Below are 21,501 nucleotides of genomic sequence, written 5' to 3' on the forward strand. Positions count from 1 at the left end.
CATTTTGCAACATTTAAATTGTATACTGCAGGCTTCAAATAAAATGATGTTTAATAAAAAAAAAAAGTGATTAAGGCGTATGATTTGAGTGCTGCTACGTTCGGGTTCAAATCCCGTTGCAGGCAAAGTTTTTTTTCCGTAAAACACATTTTATTTTTCCAATTCTATATCACATGGTTTATTTAAATGACTTCAGACAAAGCCGTAATGACAAACATATGTTACAGGGTTAAAATTTTGCACAGATGAGTTTTTATTGGTCAGCTATCGAACGGTATATGACTCATTGAAAAAGCTCTAAGGGCAGTTTTGATCATCTTAATCGGCTATGCCCTTTGTTTAAAGTTGTTGGCGTGATAGTCCAGTGTTAAAGAAAATGCGCAGGTAGGAGTACATTGTCAGGGAGTATATTCCAAAATCATGCAATTCAAATCAAAGATTCACTTATCTGAAATTATTTTATTACGAAACAACTGTCACGTACTGGATCGAAAGTGGCTCCAACTGCAAAGGGTGAAAGCTGTCGTGGTAAAATTCAATCAACCAAAGCATAAAACTGTATATCTCTATCGCAAAAGAGAAAGTAAGAAGGAATATCGTATCGGACCGGTTCGGATTCTTTTTAAACCGTACTTTATTACATTCTGTTAGAAATAATACACAAAAGATTCTCAGGGGTCTGCGAAGCTGTTCGCTCCGTGGAGGCACAGGGGTGGAACCCTTTTTCTCAACGGAGGACCAAACCTCCGCGTATATACGACGAACCGTCGTCTGCGACCCCGACGGTTTTGGCCGTCCATCCGCGCCTTCGAAATCGAGAATATACAATCTTAATTAATATTTATATTATCGAAAGTCTGCGAGGGACCATAAATATATAAGGGCGCGTCGACGGACCATCCTCCGCGTCTGTGGGGCTGCAGACTCGGTTGGTCGAGCTTTAAAACTCATTCTCTCCCGTTTCTTGACTGCGATCAATGCTCGACTCGATACGATGAAATGCTCAACGTAAATGCGCGATCTTAAAACGACGCGGGATCGTCTTTCCTCCTCGTCTCTGTGTCGTTTTCGAGGAACAATCATCGTATCGTACAGTCGTGCGCCGTGCCCGCGAGTTCTGGCCATCGCGATCGTTACAGCGTGTGCTTCGTTTCTTCGCAAATCAAGACAAACACCCTCGTCTCTCCGAGTCTCATTTCGTTTCTTTTGTCGAGGTTCTATAAATCGTTCGCTTCACCGGTTTACAACAAAAGGCTACGTAACCGCGCTCCCCCTTTGCGAAACAGGAATATGTACTCTATCGCTCTCTCTCTCTCATTCATTCTCTCGACCGCTCGCACGCATTCTCGTCTCGTAGAAACACCTGAACGGTACATGGTAATTGGACTGCGGAGCTTCGTAACGCAGAAAACGTTGAGAAAATCATGCGGTACAAAGTCTCGATAGAATTTAGACAGTGTAGTGATTATTTACAATCCAGTGAAACGATTCCGGAAGAAAACAAGTTAGGCGGTAATTTCGGTTTCGTTGCGGGCTCGTGGTCTGGGAGTACTAGTCGAAACCTCCGCAGTCTGGTGATTTATCTCCCGGCTCGATATGAAAGCGATACTAAAAGCACGCGAGCCGTGCGTAAACGTTATCGATCCTTTTCCACGGTAAAAAAGTACAGGCGAAAGCCGTAGGCAAATGCAAGCGGAACAACCACAGCGTTACGGTACAACACTCGGTGTGTCCCTGATACCGCGCTATCTGCGCTCGATCGAATGGAGCTGCGCTATCACACTGTCAAAATCAATTGTCGAGACCGTTATTATACTTTGTCAAATTCAATACGCCTCACGAACTGGCCATTCTGTTTTAATCGCCGTGGTAAATTTCAATCAATAGAACTGCGGTCGCACAGGCGTCTTCGTAAAGGACGTTAACGACGGACGTTGCGTATATGTTTACATGTGGGTGTATATAAACATATACGTAAGTAAAGTAAAGGATGTACAAACGTTTCACAGTTGTGTGGACATCAAAATCAACGCCTGCAGGACCGCAGTCTAAAGCCGTTAGTGCAAAGTTCACCGTGAAACCTGTGTTGTCGACGTTCGTTTAACGAGCTTATCTTGGTAATCTTGAATTTTGTAGGCTTGTGATTTCAAACGCCTTTTCACAAATAGTAGTGTACCATTTCCTAGAAATTGAGATTCGTAGAAATTGCGATCAAAGGAAAACTCGTCCCATCGGGTGCCAAATAAAATGAAAACCTTGTCGCAGTTTAGGCTCTGCAGTGGACACTGTGGTAACCGTCGCTTGGATTTCCATTCGTAGCGTACATGATTTACCGAAATTTCCCGAAATCCGGTATAGTTTTGATTTTATTTGGTAGCCGACAAAGCACATGAATTTTTCGTTGATCTCAGTCCTTGTAAATTTGCGAGCGAGTCTTCATTTTGGCTCTTCGAGGCTTTTAACATGCAACGAAAGTGTCGAGAAACATCAAAGGAACGTCCCATCGCATATTTATTCGTCCTGCGAATATCTCTGATCGAAAGGAAAGCAGCGTGCATCGCGATAACATATACTCGTGCGTCATATAGTCTTTCTTTTCTCATTCTATCTCGCCTCATCGCGTTCAAAAATTTATTCTTGGTGTCAATTCGTTCCACTCTAATCGTCGACCATATATAATTACATACATCCATATACTCTTACAAAACAGACGATCATTTCGTACAAATCGTCGCGCATTGCGCGAAGAAGTCACAGTTTAGCTGGGCGAAACCGTACTTATGGTTTTCTACCAAAGTGAATAGAAAGAAGTGTATTAAGCACGTGTGTAATTTGTATTCGCTATAAAATTCGTTCGGTACACGCGGTTGTATTTCGCGTTTAGTTATAATCACATTCAACTCGACTGGTTGATTAATAGAAACAAATCAAATGAGAAAAATTTAGTATTATTACGTTGTTCGATTCATGAAATATTTATAGATAAGTGTAAAGAGACATTGAGAGTTTCTTCCAGCTAAATCGCTAGATTCGCTACACTGCGCGCGATATCGATCCGAACCGTGTCAACAAACGCAATGACTGGTTTGTGCAGTTTGCGACAACCATGCACCAGCAAAATTATTTATTTATTCACGTGTCTATCTGGTACTTCTTATACTTCTCACGAAACTTGCTTCTCTATATCTATCTCCCTCTCCCTTTCCCAACCCTTTCTTTTTGTCTAATGTGTTTATGTATATGTATTTTCCTTTTGTTTGTCCCCACCGGTCTTGTCTTCATTCACAGAAAACATCGTTGTGTCGAACTCGAGCGAGGCAGTGGCTCGTCCTAATATAGGACAACGGAAAAATGAGACATCCTAGTCGACGTATCTGCGATACACTGTGTAATACTAATGTTACGCGTACACAGGGTGTCCCGAAACACAAGAACTTCGGACCTAACGAAGAAGACGTTACGATTCTAAATGAAACAGAAACGACTGCGATAAAATGCTACGGGCAGGAGGAGTTCTTTTTGTCTTTTGTCATTCGTCACTACCTAGTTAGTCAGCCCTCGAACGAAGAAAACATGCTGGCTCGTGAATACAGTATACAAGGTTTTCATTCGTTATCAACGCGCATTCACCTTCAAATTTTAATCGAGCCTTAGATCCGTCTCTAGACTGAAAATCGCGCTCGATTTGCAAAGCTTTTACCGTAATAATTCGCTCCCAATGACGTTTCACGCAATAACGCAAACAATTAAATTCCGAAATTCTCCATTCGTTATTATCTGTGGAAACGTAGTCGATTACGGCATTACAGTCTTCCTGCTCCGGAGGATCGGGTAACAGATCCTTTGGCGATATTCATTCGGAATCCGATATCCTAAACACATTTTCAAAACTGTATGATTGTTACTAGTGTCGCGATCACTCGAGAATCGTCAAACTACGCAAAGAAGCGCCAGAAACTTTGGATTTCGTCGCGTTCTGCTTGGAGTCGGAATTTTTCAAGATGGCGGATGCGACCTCTGAGAAACTACCGTCATTTTTTAGTGAGATTAGATTTTTGAAGATAATATGAAACGAATAATTAACGTTTCCGAGAAATTGCGTTAACGGTAAATTCGTCTGAAGAAGTCAGGAAAAGATACGCTTTCCTCGAAATAAGAAGACCCGCGAAAATGCCCGTTAGCACAGATCGATCCCAGCGTGTAGTAGATCTATCAGATTGTACCAATAGCAGCGACAAATGAAAGTGACCGCGTTCAATAAAATAATTAAACAATACTTTAATTAGAACATGAGTTTGGCTATCGCAAAGGAATTGTTTTCGTAACTCAATTGTTTCTTTTTGAAATAAAGAGTTAAACCACCATTCAAAAGTTTGGGATCATTTGTTCACCGAGAAGCGAACCACAGGTTTTCTTTAAAAAAAAATATATATATAATCGGGAGTTCTAAGTTCTTATGTGAGGCGTAGCCGGAACTACCAGGGAAGGATTGATTCTACATTATAAAATACCTATGTGAAAATAATGTGATCAATCTTTTTCTATGAAGCTTTTCCAAAAAATAATTCATTATTCATTCTTTGAAAGTGAGCTATATCTCTAGAAAAACGAAGTTTCGTTCTTAGATCTGCTAAGTTGCATCCACTAGTCGCTTATCTAGTTGTACCGTAACGTTCAGCTCATCCTATACATCGCTTTAATTGTGAAAATAAAAGGTGTCCTGCAACTGTTGTCAATTAGATAACTGTGGAAAACTCATCGCATGAATGCATCATCGAACATTTATAGATACCATGTTAGCGTATCTTAATCATGTCTAGTTTTGCCAATGTCTATAAAAATATGTTCAGCAGTGTGGTTTTATTTGCTAAACTAATGCTAAACTCCCACTTAGAATCGTCACTTTCCGGTTGCACTAAGTAATTACAGGACACCTTGTATATCAGCTAGAGAGAATTAATAACAGTGAAGACATGAAACACTAAGTTACATTATCTTTTATTTTCTTTCTCCAACCATGAATACTATAAGCGATCTGAAACTTATGAGCGGTAGCGAATATACAGGGTGTCCCGATTGTTATCATAAAAGTTCAGGGCTTTCCTTAAACTTTCCGTAGACATGTTGAACGAAAACAAAAACTGTTACTCTGTTTCCGTGCACACCGTTTTTAAGATTTGACCTCCCGTAATACGTTCTACAAACGATTACAGTCATTGCTATTATATTTTTCATATATTGCAATTACGAGTTTCTTCTGATGTTTTTACGTTTGCGAAGGTCTCCACGAAGTTTGAAAGACAGTCTTGAACTTTCTTTGCGACAATTTTCTCGCGGGACACCTTGTATAATAGAAACAGAGAATACCCGAGGTTTCGACCACTCAAAATCTTGACAGTGAAATCGTTCTTTTTTTTTTTAATGGAAATCAAGATGTATGTATATGTATATATGATACAAGATTACGCTTTGTTCAGCAGTTTTACAATTAAATATTAAATAATCGTTAGACTACATTCTCTCCTGTTTTTTTTTTAAGAACCGAAAAGAAAAAACTGAACTTAACATACAGTCTCTGTGTACAAAAAACCAGGATTTACAATAGCGTTACTAACCTCAATGTATAATAGGAATATAATAAATTTTTATCACATATAAAAAGCAGTTTGTATATGTACATGTCTGAGTAAGATTAGGTACCATTATCGTTATTATTATTATTATTTATATTATTATTATTATTACTTTTTAACCGATAGAAGCTATCATATAATTTGGTACACTGTTTAACGTGAATATTTGATAAATACGAACAATAATCAATGCGCCGTTAGTTTCCTGGTGTCGTGACGTTATCGTTGCTTTCGCATTTCACACGCAAATAATTCCTATGTATACACACGGTGTTCGCTTCTTTCCTCCTCACTCTTTTCCTTTTTGTATCCTTGTCAACATATGGTTGTAGTTCCTGCCGTTTTCTGCTCTTTTTGTTTTTCTGTTTGGTTATTATTTTATGTAATATTTATATTTCTCTATATATACATATATATATTATGTATACATATATGTATATATATATATATATAACACATTATTCACTCAGTATAAGTCAGAGCCATGGCCGGTTCGTGAGTTGTTTTCAAGCGTCAAGATTCGTACACGAATCTCTTCTCAATGAAATTTCGCTAAACCGTCATACATGTATCCTTTGTCACTATGAAATGTTTCTTTTTTTCGTTTTCAAAACCATTCTTCGCGAGAAAAAGGCCACAGCTCAGCCTCCAAACGATGGATTGCGTACCATAGAACGATACAAATTAATGCTTGGTTTTGTTTCACACCTCGTACTTGTGTTGCTACCGCCACGCTCATTTCAATTCCTTCTTTGTTTCATTATCGTTTTCCCTTTGCTTACTCTTCCTTGTAAAAATTTTGGACGTCAAGCAAAGCTCACCCCTCCTTGCTTTACCGCAACTCGTTACGCTAAAAGAGAAGATTGATGCCTGGTTTCGAGTCATACTGGGGCTACACGACCGATTTCTTCTCTGTTTAAAATGGAAATGGAATTCGAATACTCGAATATCCATGGAATAATATTCGAGAACTAACTATATTCATATGTTTTGCGATATTCGCAGAATATCGTCGAGCTACAGCATAAGCAGTGTCGTTCTTGTTAATTAATAATTGTTGTCTAACTAATCACCTATATCTTTTGTATTTGATCTTTCAATTATTTTTTGGTTCAACGTTGAAAATATCATTCGAACATTTAAGAAAAGAGAAGAGACGACATCACTTATGGATCAAAGAAATATTGTTTAGTAGACTGCGGTTTTATGCATTTATAGCATATTTGATTGTCTAACGATCAGCGATAAGTTCACCAAAGAAAGATTTTTACTGTTATTAGAAACATTATAGTCATCAGCGAAGTAACAAAAATTTCCGTTCAATCCCAGTCTCTGTAAATTATGAGAACCTATATCTGCACACCCGCAGCCTAATTATTAAAATTGTTAGGTTGCAATATTACATTCGAATAGTTGCATGTACACTGTACAGAAATTTATGAGTCACATACAAGTTCCAGCGAATCTTCTGTCGAAAAATCAGATTCTTTGAAGTTTATGAAATTACTTGTTATTTTATACAAGCATACAACGTATTCTTTTATACCATTTACAAATATGGAGAATAAAGTATTATATTTCAATCTTGAACTACGGTTTATAAATACATTGTACAGTACACAATCATGCGAACGTGATGTTCGAATCACTCTCAGTAAATTTACCATTACATTTTGTTGAGTACGCGAGGACTGATTCGAATGCAACATTCAAATATTGCAATATTCGAGAAATATTCGAAGCATTTGAGTACATGCAAAGCATTCGAATAGCCCCAGTCATAATAGTTTCGATGTCTATCGGTTATACGGCATAGATAAGAAAGTATTCCGCAGTTACACGCATAATTTAATAAACTTTTTGCCAGCGTATTTTGAAAGAATTTCGCATTTAATTTCATGGGCTCTTATTTCTTTCTTTCTCCTTCTCTCTTGTTTCTTCCTCCCTACCCCCTTTAGCATTTCTCTCATTAAGTAGTCAAAACGTAACAGACAAGAAAATAGAAGTAATCGAAATTCGAAGCAACAACTTGATTCTTAAATATCTACCTAAGAATATAAAACGGAGTCGCACAATGTCGAAGGCACAACCCTTTCACAAATCGGATGAACTGAAAAAGCACGATGGGAGGCATCATCGGTATACGTTTCTAAAATTCTTGGGCAGTGGACTCCTTTCTTTGATGCTCGGGATATTAAGTACAAGAAAATTTCCTCTTCTTGCCTTTCCTTTCCACATGTATGTCACAAAAGACTAAAATAGCGAAATATCGATAGACGTATTTTTTCTTATTTTTTTCATTTTTTTGGTTTTTCTTCTTTTCTTCGTCTGTGACTCTGCTCCTTCTGATTATTAAACTAACCACACAGCTTTCCCTCTCTCTTATTTCTCTTGCTCTAGTTCTCTTACAGCCTTATCATCCTCCAGACCTTAGAAAGTTCCACTTCAACTTTTCCTTTTATTAGTAACAAATTTACATAGGCATACGGAAACTCATGTTCTTTTTTATACCTTTGTTCCTTTTTTTTCTTTATGCTATTCGGCAGAGACGGGATTTCATAACACTATTCGCTATACATTTATACAATCTTATCGTATTCCTACACGCGAATTCGTATGCATTAATCGAGGCAAGGTCGGTCTTCTAAATCGCAATTATTTTTCTGTCTTTTTATATTTTTTTTCTCTCTCTCCTTATTTTCGGCCAACCTATTTCGAGCAATTTCTTCCTAGCGCGACATCCATTATCTTGAACTCGAAAGCCGTAACCCATTCATAGTTATACGGAATAAAGAATGAGGTAAATTGCTCTAGGTATAAGAAAAAATCATCAACAAGAAATTGGTTGCCTCAACCAATACGTAGAAATTCTGACCCTTAATCGTAATTCACCTACACTCTGGTTTCTCTATAATCGTGTGTGTGGGTGTATGTATGTGAATGGGTGTCCTGCGGTATGTCTGAAGGTGTATTTTCCTTTTTTATCTCGATCGTGCAAATATGGCTGCTAATTACCATTGTATTATTTATCCGTTTATACGAAATCGTGAGCTGCCCACAGTTAAGACTCGATAAGAGAATTGCAAATGCAAAGTTCGTGAGAATACCAGTTGCAAAATAAAGAACAGATTCTTTTGCGATTGTTAGATCTGTACAGGTGACTCTATCGTTCGGCACCAAGCTGCTGGCGCAGTTACATCTACGTAGCTTGGATTTATTTCACCGTGACAGCAACTTGGTAGAACGCCGGTGGTAATTAGGATTCACTATGGATCCCGGCTGGTATTTTGTGATGACTCACAGTTCTGTGGACTATGTAACTGATGGGCTAAAAGAGGAGTGTGAACTGGAGATGGTCCAGGTTGCGGTTCTGGTTCTTGCAGGAAACGCTGTAGCGCTTTCGCGTCGGAATAACTGGAAAAGACAAAAAGAGGAACGGAATTCAGAATAATCCGCCTAATCAAGTGAAAACTACCATTATGAAGGGTGTTCAAAAGTAACGCGACCACCCAAAATATCAGGCAGTTTTATAGAAACTCGCTTACGTGTCAGCTCAGAATACGTTAGATGATCATTTAGCTTGAGACACTCAAGTGACGGTAGTAAGTAAGGATAATACAGATATTTACAAAAACACAAATTCTAGATTGCGTTCCATCCGCATTGCATCCCTCCTATTCTGTGGCTGATATTTGTCTGCTTCTTCCGCGCAGTCCTCGCTCGGGTCTTCCATCTCTGGTTCTACCTCAGGGCACAGTTCGCAAGCTCTCTCCAAAGTTTTCCTTGCGCTGTTGCTACGCTCTAGGACATAGCCGTTCGTCGAATCATTGGATTGTGCTGGTGGAGACCAGTTGCTGTATGTGTGAGGGTATGTTGCTGTAGAAGCATACGGTCTCTGAAATTAGATTAAATGTTATTTATATAAAATTCACACTTCGAAGATGATTTCGTTATACTGTTCCGCATACCTTTTCGAGTTCTTCGTGAAGCCAATCGATAGCGTGTATCCACTTCCTCCTTAGTTCAGGACTGTGGTGTAGAAGTTGATGTGCAGGTCTACACTTACTGAATAAGTGCACCATACATTTAATGCACTGATAGGCTCTCTTTTGATAATGGTGTTTGCTTCTTTGTATTATTTCAAACAAACCTTCTCTTTCATCCGGTACACCTAAGAATAATTTGACATTCTTAGAAACTGATAAGAGACATACTGTAACGCCATAGTTTATACTATATATTGATATCTGTATTCAAAATACATGCCTTTAAGTGCATTGTGAACACGGTGTGTCTGCCATGAATCCTCCATAAGAAGCATGGCTAACAACAGGTCCGTGTGATGCTTCAAATCGTGCGTAAATGAGAATCCAATTTGCCACAATAATTCGCTGAGTACTGTTCGCGATAAATTTGGACTTTCCCAACAGCAATATTGAAGTAATTTCACAGTGTCGGTAAAGGTAACATCAGTAACGTTAACATCGGCATCTTCGAGTAGTTTCTTCGTATAGCTGTTAATAAAAGTATGATTTGACTCATTTGCACAGATTTACCATTCGTTTAAAAAATATTCACAATGTTTACCTAGTTTTGACAAAAAGAATATCAGCTGCCTGTGGTTGAATAGGCATTACATATTCATTTTGACATGCTGGGTCTCCGTATGGATTTGGTAAAGGCGATCCTCCCTGACTCGACTGAGTCTTAGATGATACATCGCAGCAACGTATTAACATACTAACTACTTGGTGCAATTTAGTTAATTCAGGGAATTGATACTTAATTAATGGGCCGGGCCCCTCATCGATCGCGAGTAACATAAACGTAACCGGGACATTTAACTGTAATCAAGATAGAAAATATGATGTTTCCAATGATAAATAACTTATAGATGATTGTAAGATGCATTGTACTCACCTTAAGCAATTGAGCCTTTTCAGCAAGACCGAGAGACGCATATGTGTAAAACAGGGAGAAGTAATGTGGCAGATGACGGCCATGGTCTGAAATTTCGCGATGAAGTAAAGAAAGAACTGCATGTAATAAATGATCACTAAGCGTTGCTGTTGGGTCCAAAAGTATGGCTGAAATAATTAGAAAAATTCATGAAAGTATTTGTTATATTAGTTAAGTATTCCATATTATAAACAGAATGTATTCTTACATATGTATACATGGATATTAAATTAGAAAGAAATGGATATCAATAACTTACTTGGTGCGTTTAAGCTAGGTGGCACACATGGGCCATCCTGAAGTGAAACATGTGCAAGAAATACCAAAATTTTGAGAAAAGCTGTTCTAACTTCTGAACTAGGACAGCTCAAAAGATACTCGCAAAATCTGAAGACAACGAATAACTTCTATTAAATATCAATATATTTTAGCCTCATGCTTATATACTCAAAAAATCATGATACCTATGTGGATGATTAAACAGCACATTATGAGCAAACCAGGATCGCACAGCTTTACTGTTGCGCAAATGGTGGCAAACAATATCATACCAATCCATAGCGTTACCTCGTAATGTCTTTTTCGTATGGAAACCTGTGTAGAACAGGAATCTTGACGCTAACTGAACGGATAACATTCCAAGTTCTTCTTGTTCTGGACTCTGTAAGAAAACACATAAAAACAGTTATTAACATAACTTAACATAAGTTATTAACAGTATGAACTATATTTTTTATTCTATCAACTTACAAGTTTTTCATTCATATTTTGTCGATTGATGTTGTGAGGATTACAGGATACAAGTTTCTTGATAAATTGAAAATATTCTGCACTAAACTGGTTTCGGTTATGCATGAACTTTATATTTTGCTTCCTGACGCTATATTCAATGGCTGGTGGCATTTTCATGACTCCTAATTTCGTATCTGTCAGTAAAAATACTTTAGTTAGCATTGCTGAAAATTTTTGATAAGTAGATAGATTAAACGTTACTTACACAACGATAGTTCATTAACGCTTTTCATTAAAGAATTTTCCTCTACATCTAGCCTGGTATAAAATAACATATAGGCGTTCCACCACCGTTTTTGTTTTCGGTAGCTCATTCGTTTGAGCATCTGATCAAACACTTCACCCAAATAGTCACCGCCGAAACATTGAGATTTCATTTCTTCTTCTTCTTCCATTCTACATTCCGTAACGTCGCCGTCGTCGAATTTATACCACTTTGCAATGCCATCACTTTGCCTATCGTACAAACATTACAAATTACTCTATATGAAAGCTACAGTGCATTATATACTTTAATAACCAAGATTAAACAATTATACTACTAGACTTTGTATGTTCGTTGTAATACCTGTGCAAAATATAAGAGTAGTAATGACCGCCGCTAGCTTGGCCACTATGCACTACGATGCCAGTTAACTGGTATTTAGTGCAGGTTCCTTTCATTGATTCCTCGTAATCACAGTCTATAACTTCTCCCTCCACTTTAGCCAGTCCAGAAACAGTGTAGGGTTCCATATCCAAATCTCTTGGAAATTCAAAATAATCATTGAACTTGATGGCGCAATCTCTTTCGAAGTCATAGTCAAATCTTTTTAACTGAATCGCTAGTACTGGCGGCAACTTCTTTACACACAATCGTTTCACGGTGACAACCTTCGAAAGTATAACAATTGTAATAATTAGATGTTACTATTCATTCGTTAACATAATCGAATTGCATTCTTCAAGGACAATTTATTTCAAAATATACCTTCTTATTACACTTGTCACAATGATAAGCGTCTGCGCCTTCCAATAATTCTCCTTTCACGTATTGTTCGAGGGAGTCTAATAAGTTACTGTGATTCCTAATATCCACGCTTATCAAACTGAACGGCTCTTCCTTGGAATATCTGTAGATAATGTAATGCGGTATTACAGCTTACCGAAAAAAGTAGAATATAAGAAATAAAAAGGTACCTATGAGGGCAACCTTTGCAGATTTTCTGGTCACTATATGAACCACCCAGAATCCTGCTCATTATCTGTTCGTGTCCTAAAGCTTTTAATGCTTCATCTAAGCTTTCCACTAAACTCATAAAAAACTCTACTGCATCTTGTTGTTCCCTAAGATTTACAGGTTCACCTTGAAGTCTGAAAATAATATCAGAAACACCAATAAGTATAACATATTAATTACTTGTTTTACAGTATTAAATCAACAGCATGTATATGTTAAAAGTGAATTTAGCCAACTAATATATATGTATATAATGAAATCTGAAAGAAATGTATGCTTACTTGAAGTGCTTCCAAAGACCTCTAGGTATATAATATTGCAGTTTGCTATAAGCCAAATGTCCAAAGATTGCCTGGACTTGTTTCAAGATTCCGATATTATACTCCTTCCGTGATTCATCCGCCCCGCATTTCTCTTCATTCGTGTCATTGTCATTCGCTTCAATGGTTTGATCTCCTTTGATTCGTTCTTCGCCAGAAAAGTCCTCGTTCAGATCTGTCGCTGCGCCTTCCGCGGCTAGCAATCCAACCCTTATGCTCTCAACCATATACAATTGTTGTAATACCGAGTTCATGTAGCAAGTCGCGCCCGCGTTTTTTAAACCTACAAAGCCTTTCAGCGGTCTGAGCCCAACCGGCGGCAAATAATCCCATTCTACTAGCGGTTCGTCTCTCTCTGAGTAGAACATGTCAGTGAGCATTGTGACTAGAAGTTTCATGTTGGGTACACAGCCTATACAAAGACCTACAAGTAAATCGAATGCCGCGCTAGTCGACTGAGGGGTTGTACAAACTGGGCACGCTTGCGAGGCACTTAACTCGCCAGTGCTGCGAAGTTGCAACATTAGACGCGATGCGGGAAATACAAAATCCTCGACCAGTTCTTTTACTAAGTTCGTACCATGTGTCTCATCGGAGCCGAGCTCGAATTTCTTACTGGCTGGTAGAAATGCCAATAGTTCTTTCGTAAGGCCGAGATGACCTTCGAGAACGGCTTCATCTACTTGACTTTCACCAGTCTCTTTAACATTGTCTCGTACTTTCTTCAACCACGCTATTTCGATGTTCAACAGCGACTCAACTGTCGTAAGGGGGCATCCAGACATATGAGCGAAGTTTAACAGTCTACATAATAACTGAAAGTACTCGTGGCTTTGTTTTGCATGTTCCACAACGGTAGTATTTAGAACACTGAAGAGCAGCGAGATGGCGAATAAGAGAGACTGATGACCACTGCTGTACCAAGTTGATATTAGAAAAAACTGTTCAGCAGCAGCCATTCTGATTACTGGCGAAGAGCTTAACAGCACAAGATCTATTAAAAACGTGTGCCACATTTTATCCCTTGGTAATGACTCTAAAGCGCTCAAATTCAATACCAATGCGATCGTCAGAACTTCCAAAGCCTCTTTACAAACTAACACATCATTGTTGTCAGGATTATTTACTGTCTCCTTCTCCTTTGATTCGTGTAGTGAGTGAAGTGTTTCAACGGACGCATTTATGTTGTTCAGACTGCCCGTGGAGGCCGCCCATGCTAGCCTAATTATGGCACAAATAGTCGGTACATCAATCAACGGTAACTCCCAACATAGAGCTCGCATAAAAAGCTGCCAACATTTGTCAGATTTGGGTCTTCCGCTCGATATCCAACGTGCTAAATACTTTGCCAATTTAGCCGCTACGCTTCTTAACATGTACTCCGTGTTCTGATTAGGTACGCTTTGCAACGCTTGCTTCAAAACCGGTAACGGTGATCGATTGTTGTGAGCGTGATTCTCTTGGTTCTCTGAAATCCCTTGCATCTCGTCCAGCACACAGACCTTAACGTTACCCACTATCGTCAGCAACAGTTTACATAATTTTAACACCGTCAAATACGCCGCCCGTTTCGTGGTTTCGTCGGCATTCGGTAAGAATTTGTTTTTACTTAACATTTCCAGAATTACTTCAGCTTCACCACTCTTGATGAAATTGCATTGAAACTCAAATGCTTTCTCAGACAATGGATCCAGAGCCGGCATTAACAGACTATATAAAACCTGAAACACAGATTAATCGTTAATTATTAATAATACATTATCACACGTCATTTCACGACTTATGTGAATTCAGATATTCTAACTTACCTCTAAATTGTATAAAACTTGGCTAGGACTTGAAGTAAAAAATAAAGAATCTACTGTAGTGTTTTGTTCATTACAAAGAGCATTATCTATATTATCATCGTCTTTAACGAGACTAAATAACCACTGTAATCGTAACACGGTAAGGGTATCTGGTGGCACCAATTGTAAAAGGTTCCGTGCACCGTCACGTAACTGTGAGTGCTGAAGTGTGCATCCCAGATCTGCCAATTGAAAGAAAAACGTAGCGTACTGCGATCTTTGCGATATGACCTGTTAAAAATATATAGTTATTTAGATATTTCCTTTAGAATTATTTACCATTTCACATAATAACAACGAATTAACATACCACACCCGGTAAACTATTCTCTGCCTCTACATTTGGCCCATCATATGGATGGTGGGGAGAACTAGTAGAACTATCCGAACTACTCTCTGGTGAGCTCGGTATGTTGCTGTTTACTTGACTCAGTTTTGCAGATAATAACTGGAAGAATAATATTTATGTTACCAAGTCATTTACGAGTGTTGTATATTAGCAACCATTATTATAATTGATATAAACCATTTTATCTCTCAATGGAGTTTGAGAAAGGAGTTTTTTGTCGTCCGTTGGTTCTAACGACTCGCCATTAAGAAATAAGTCGAGTTTCACATTTGTCCCATTCGCTTTAATTCTGCGCAGTATTTGACGTCTCAATGATCCCAATGTGTCATTACTATGGGTAAATATATCTACATCGTCTACGTTAAGACCAGGATTTGCAAAACGCATAGTCAGAGACAGGTGTTTCCCGCGAGTTGCTCTATAAGATAAAAGAAGATAGTAGTAGGTATTACAAAAATTAATAAACCAAAAATGAATTGTACCTATGTAACGGTAATATTCTTCGTTCCACAGGAAACGCTGAATCGCATTCATTTATGTATTCTTGCAACACTTTCATCACACGACACATTTTCATGGCTTCCATTTTAATTTTGTTTGACACCTGTTCCTCGCGTTCCTCTTTCCCCTCAAGGTATACCTTACTCAAAACAGACACAGTGTCATAATGTGCTTTCAGTCTGTCCATGCACTCTCCTATGTACGTTACATGAAAAGCCAGAATCGAAGAATGAAGTCGTGGTCCTAAATTAGTGTTTACTTCCTTTAAAAGTTCTATGGCTCGATTAGCAATTTCTTCGGGACTATTAGTTACTACCTAAATGTACCAATAATATAACGCATTTAGTAACATATAATTCTTGGTATCATTAGTACGAAAACATTGAAATTATAAATCCATTTACCCGCCATAAATAATCAGAACCAATTAGGTCAACGTCATTCATAAAAAATGTTCTTCTCTTTAATTTGAATTTTCCCTCTTTCCAATTCACAGCTTTGAAAAATCGCTCGTAACACTTAATGCCACTTTCTGTAAGCAATGTTGGATCCAGTTGCAGTATATTGTTTTGGAAGAAATCTTTGTTTATTGCTGGATCAAGATCTGGTTCATCGCCCATTAATTTCGAGAACCATTTAAAGCAAGCTTCCCGGTCTGACACAAATACGCCTTGTTCTGCTAAGCACTGCCAAATTTGCACTGCTTGATCTTCACATAACCATAATTGACCGTCCTATACAAAAACATAAGCATTGTCCAATTATATGAAATATACCAGAATTGAAAATATATTGCAAATAATTGATAACACACTTTTAATAAGAAACGTAGGAAATTAAGCCTTTCTTGCACTTGCATAATGTGATTGTATCGGCCATCAGGCATGTAAGTATTGGGATCAATGTCCGGATTCTCTTTGACTAATTGCCGCGTCTTACTCATACAATTAGTTAAACTAATTGTCACAAGAATTACTATCGAATGTTCAGCTTGGAGTCGTTGTATCACATCTTGCCTTAAATAACAAAAAGTAAAGAGTTATGATATATAAAGTCGAATAAATTTGGTGCGACAAACATACCTATAATGTAAATGATGACCCCGTTGACCATGGCCTATGTTAGGATTTGGTTCATAAAGGCAACATATTTCTCGAAATTGTTTCAAAGCCGGTAACACCCACTTGTCACCGGTTTTTAACTCTTCCACGCATTTGTCTAGCCAAATTGTTTTCTGCGCATCCCGTTCTTGAGAACACGAGTAATCGAGAATTTTTACGTGCGCATTCAGAGCTTGATCCATGATTTCTGTAGGCACCTCGTCCGAGTGAGCCAAATTCCAAAATAGAGTCAGAACCTAATTTTAAAAAAAGTATATATATATATATATATATACAAATGAATACAGATAAATACAGATATACAGCAAAATAAAAATTAAGAAACCTTATGCGCCATTACACCATCCTTATCATCTTCTGCTAATCTTCTGATTAATTCCAGTAACTTCTCTCTTTGCTTTTTGTTAGCAGTCTTCCAACTCCTCTGAAGATAAAATAATAGTAAAGTGTTAATTGACCCACACTAATTGTATCTAAATAATTAAACCATATTTGTATAATATTAAACACCTGAAAGCATTCGAAGAGGTGATCAAGCTGTTCAGGGGTGAAATCCCAAGCTAGTTTAGCTAATAAATCATGAACATTTTTCTCGATTGCTTCATGTTTTCCAGCTTGTGCCGCCCAAACAGCATCCAAATCCTCCAATGTCAAGGCTCGTTCTTTTATAATAAAGCGTAAAATCTTTTCTAACTTTTCAACGTACTGAAGTTGATGCAGCGAATCTCTTAATACGATTTCCAATACTCCATTTTCTTTAATCCATTTCTAAATCAATGAAAACAGTTTTAAAATAATTTTAAAGGCATAAACTTATCAGGCAAATATTATCAGATAAAAATTTTAATTAAACGTACAGCCATACGTTCAGCTGTAAGCCATTCGTCTTCTTCAACGATCGCATTTCTATGCTGATAGAAGCTAACAGTAGTAATCACTTTGTTTACTTCATTCAAAGCATTCATCTTTCCATTAAAAGAAGAAATTTGTAAGAGTCTCAGTATCATCTTCAGTCTCAGAATTTCCAAGTTTTTAATCATCTCGTCCTGATGCGGCACTCGCGATACTAAACACTTCGCAGCTTTAATTATGGCTGATATTGCATCGTTTTTCGCTTCATTCTTTGCTTCTTTTTTCAACTCCTCATCAGTCAAATTATTCAAAATTACAGGCACCATTTCCTGTTGACAGAAGATTATGTGAGAAAATGAAGTTGAAAATAAAAATTAAGTTATAAATGACATGAGGTGTTACTTACCACGATAGGCATTAGATATTTAACTATTGTGTGAACAGTAAGTAGTTCGTAACACAAACCAAATGGTCTGATTAAAGCATAAATAACTAGTATTGATAAATTTCGGCCGCTCTGAAATCTAGAGAGCAATATATCAAATCCATTAAGACTTCCAAACCTGTAAACAAAATAATGATTATAAACTGTAGAATTGTTTAAGCGAATATTTACTACTATTTATGATCTTATCTTATCTATTCACCTATTTATGAGATCCACCAGCCAACCACGAGTACTTCTTGAATCAGCAGGTGGCCGTGCATAAAGTTCTTCATCAGGAATATCACTGCCCAATGGAACAGTTTCAGATACTCTGGCTGCATTAAATGTGTGAAATCTAAAGAAGGTAATCCAATATTATAAGAAACAATACATATAATAATTACAAATATGTAACTAAGAATAATGAATAACATACTTATTAAGAGGATTAAAAACCATTGCCAATAAATCAAGAAGAGGAAACCAGTCCTCATCCAATTTCAGGACACATAGTTCCACCAATCGTTCGCAGTTTGCGTTGATACAACTTTGAATATTTAACTTCCAACTACTTACTGCATCATCAGTCAATATTTTGGTAAAAGAAATTGTGAGTCCCTCTCGAAAAAAGCGTTGACATGCCTCACTTTGTACATCAATTCCTACAAAGAATCAAAGAAGTTATCAATATTGCTCAATTACAAAAAGATTGAAAGATAATTATTATGTATAATTACCTTTTTTACAAAGATCGATACTGGCTTGTAACAGACACTCTAACTCTTGTTCTGGTAGAACTGGTACAACCCAACGTGGACTAGATATTTTTTCATGAAGAATATTGAGTTTTGCAATGGGAAAGTCAGGCTCTCCCTGAAGTTGATTACTATCCTCTACCAAGGTTAAGGTATCATTGGTGGATTCTGTTTGTACCACATTCTCTGTTAGTTGAAGTCCTGACATTGTGTCAGCTAATTGTTGTGGACCCGGTGGACTGTGCATCTAAAAGTGTTTAATAATTCATGTTAGGTAAGAAGCAGTTCAATTTTTAAAATCTTACCTATACATAACCTTAATAATTATTAATAATTAATACGAGTAAGAATGAAGTTACTTAAATGTACCTGTGTACTTTGCTGACTGTCAGGAGGGTCCATGCCTACTCCCTGGCCTCTTGTGGCAATCGTCATTTTATGTGTTGTTTGCTATATTCCAATTGTCTTAATACCTCTTGGTCCAATAATCGCACCACCAATAACAATCATCCAACACATTCACTGACATTAAATATAATTACACCCTAAAGGCCTTCTTTGAATAAACTATACCTACATTATCTGAAACAATATGAAGAAGATATAAAGTCCTACATAATCAATTAGTCTTCTGATATCATTCGACATATATGAAACATTAACCATCGATAAATAAAATGCTGTACTAATGTATATAAAACTACAGCAAATCTGAGTTAATAAGGACAGTAAATAGAAACAGGAAAGAGACAAATAAATAGAAACAGGAAAGAGACAAATAAATAGAATATTGCACGAACAATTAAAACTACTAGAAGTCAATGATAAAGGATCAATATGTGATATACATAGACTTGTTCTGGTAAGAATGTTATTAACAACTCTACTGCAAAACTTCGAAAAGTTATCTTTGTATTTAATATGTTCATAACCTTTTCACTATTTTTGCTATATTCTATGCCTAATACAAATGTCCTGCCCTATGGATAACTGATTAAATATTTCGACACCTTTGGGGCAAGATAAAATGATGTTTTCCAAACTCAAAGGCAACAAAGATAACATCGGGATGATTCTCATGACTGATTGTCCGAGAACCTTCAAATAAGTCTGTGTGGCACACTGAAACTCGAGCCCGTCTCAAGGGGTACCGGTATGTGTCGTCAATTCACGGTCGAATGGAAAAAACGAAGTTGAAAGCAGCTATGTAAAAGCACAAAGATAACAAGAAACTCGTCGCACATTTGGTAAGTAGTATGACAGCATAATCTTGCTAAGGTTTCAACCGACAAATTCCGATCGTTCGTCTCAAGCCGACAGAAACGAACGTTTCTTAAACGATAATGGTGTCACTCGACCGTACGAAACTAGTGTGAGACTAATAATCGCATCTAACGGTTTGTATACTTTTTTGGAATTTCGCAATCTACGAAAGGTACGATGTCATGTCGCGAATTATTCCTTTATCTCTCTCTTTCTCTCCATCTTTCTCTCTCTCTCTCTCTCTCTCGCTCTAACACGCACACACACAACCACGCATACTCTCTCTCTCTCTTTCTCTCTCTTTCCCACTCAGTGGTTTTCTTTCTCTTGCTAGCTCTTTTTATTTCTCGGGTGTATATCGTCGAACGTACCGAGAGCTGTCAACCGTCAAAAATTACAGCCAGGAAGCGGTCGAGCCGGCTCGCTTTCTGTTGACGGGACAGCATCGTCCGGTAAATAATATCGCGAAAAATCACCGTCGAATTAGCTCAGAATTACGCGAAATACGTCTACGGCGTGCTTACAAAGAACTAACGTCGAACGACAACGGAAGGAAATCTCGGTTATTCGTACGCGGCCACTTCACCGTACTTCCGATTTCTGTTCGTTTACGAGAAATAGATGAAACGATTTCACTCGATCGGTACCTATGGGATTTCAACGATCCTCGGTGTTCAGGGAGCAACTATTTTCGCCCCGTTCACTCAACCGGGCCACCTCCGGACAAAATGGCGACCATCCTAACGATTAGCACTGCCGTATTAAGAAAAACCTTTTAAATTCTGTTCAAGAACGTATCGCGTGTGGATAATGACGTACCGCGATACAGATCGTTCTTACTATCACCAATTAACCGATCTGAACTTCTAACAAAGGGAAACGCACCTTTACATAGTAAACGGTGGTAGAAATATTTGTTGCACTTTTTGACGTGACGTTATGGAACTCACTGGCGAATCTGTAAACACGGCTATCTTACGGCGCTACTGTCGTCCTCGAGTGAAAACGACCACTGTACTCACTGACACTACTACGTTCACGGTGCTTCTCGTGCCCCTATCCTTGACCATTTAATTCTGATTGTCTCTTAAATTAACCATTTGTTTATTACTTTTTTTTTATTGAATTATTTCCTATTCTTCACCCGTCATCTGTAAAATTTGCAGTATAAATTTTCTTTCACTTATTTGTTCGTTGTTTCTGTATCTATCCTTCGTACAATTTTAAGAATACGCGCGTTTCTTTCTCAACCCCGTTTTCGTGATTACAATATTTCGCCCTCGCCTTTATTTCTCCTTCTAACACTGCCACTATAAATATTGTTGTAACAAAACTATAACAACTTCTTGTTCATACACAGCTTGCAAAAAAAGTTTGTCAATTGAAACAAAGATTTTAAATTGAAAAATGGTACAAGCCTTAATACAGCCTTAAATCTTGTACTACTATATGATTTAAAAAGG

At 37.6% G+C, this 21,501-nt stretch overlaps 1 protein-coding gene across 4 annotated transcripts; it reads right to left on the bottom strand.

The window, feature by feature from the left end:
- Positions 1 to 616: 616 nt before the first annotated feature.
- On the bottom strand, positions 617 to 20,989 carry Faf (ubiquitin carboxyl-terminal hydrolase-like faf). 4 transcript variants are annotated; one of them, XM_078179601.1, is made up of 30 exons: positions 20,924 to 20,989; positions 19,145 to 19,357; positions 18,758 to 19,022; positions 18,457 to 18,682; positions 18,241 to 18,375; positions 18,000 to 18,156; positions 17,599 to 17,922; positions 17,252 to 17,509; positions 17,067 to 17,165; positions 16,703 to 16,977; positions 16,435 to 16,636; positions 16,025 to 16,354; positions 15,602 to 15,936; positions 15,297 to 15,537; positions 15,081 to 15,218; positions 14,732 to 15,001; positions 12,885 to 14,644; positions 12,564 to 12,737; positions 12,355 to 12,496; positions 11,953 to 12,257; positions 11,590 to 11,840; positions 11,343 to 11,518; positions 11,057 to 11,253; positions 10,852 to 10,979; positions 10,554 to 10,720; positions 10,221 to 10,477; positions 9,900 to 10,147; positions 9,602 to 9,804; positions 9,263 to 9,528; positions 617 to 9,047 (listed from the first exon to the last, which is right to left on the bottom strand). In XM_078179601.1, exons 2-30 carry the CDS (start codon positions 19,208 to 19,210, stop codon positions 8,900 to 8,902), a joined length of 7,743 nt encoding a protein of 2,580 aa, XP_078035727.1. In that variant the 5' UTR covers positions 19,211 to 19,357; positions 20,924 to 20,989; the 3' UTR covers positions 617 to 8,899. The 4 variants fall into 4 exon arrangements, with proteins under 4 accessions (XP_078035727.1, XP_078035730.1, XP_078035728.1 ...); XM_078179604.1 differs by lacking the exon at positions 20,924 to 20,989 and adding an exon at positions 20,858 to 20,884; XM_078179602.1 differs by lacking the exon at positions 20,924 to 20,989 and adding an exon at positions 20,686 to 20,784.
- Between the last annotated feature and the right edge of the window lie 512 nt (positions 20,990 to 21,501).

The sequence above is a fragment of the Augochlora pura genome, chromosome 4 (genome assembly GCF_028453695.1).
Source record: "Augochlora pura isolate Apur16 chromosome 4, APUR_v2.2.1, whole genome shotgun sequence".
Lineage (NCBI taxonomy): Eukaryota > Metazoa > Arthropoda > Insecta > Hymenoptera > Halictidae > Augochlora > Augochlora pura.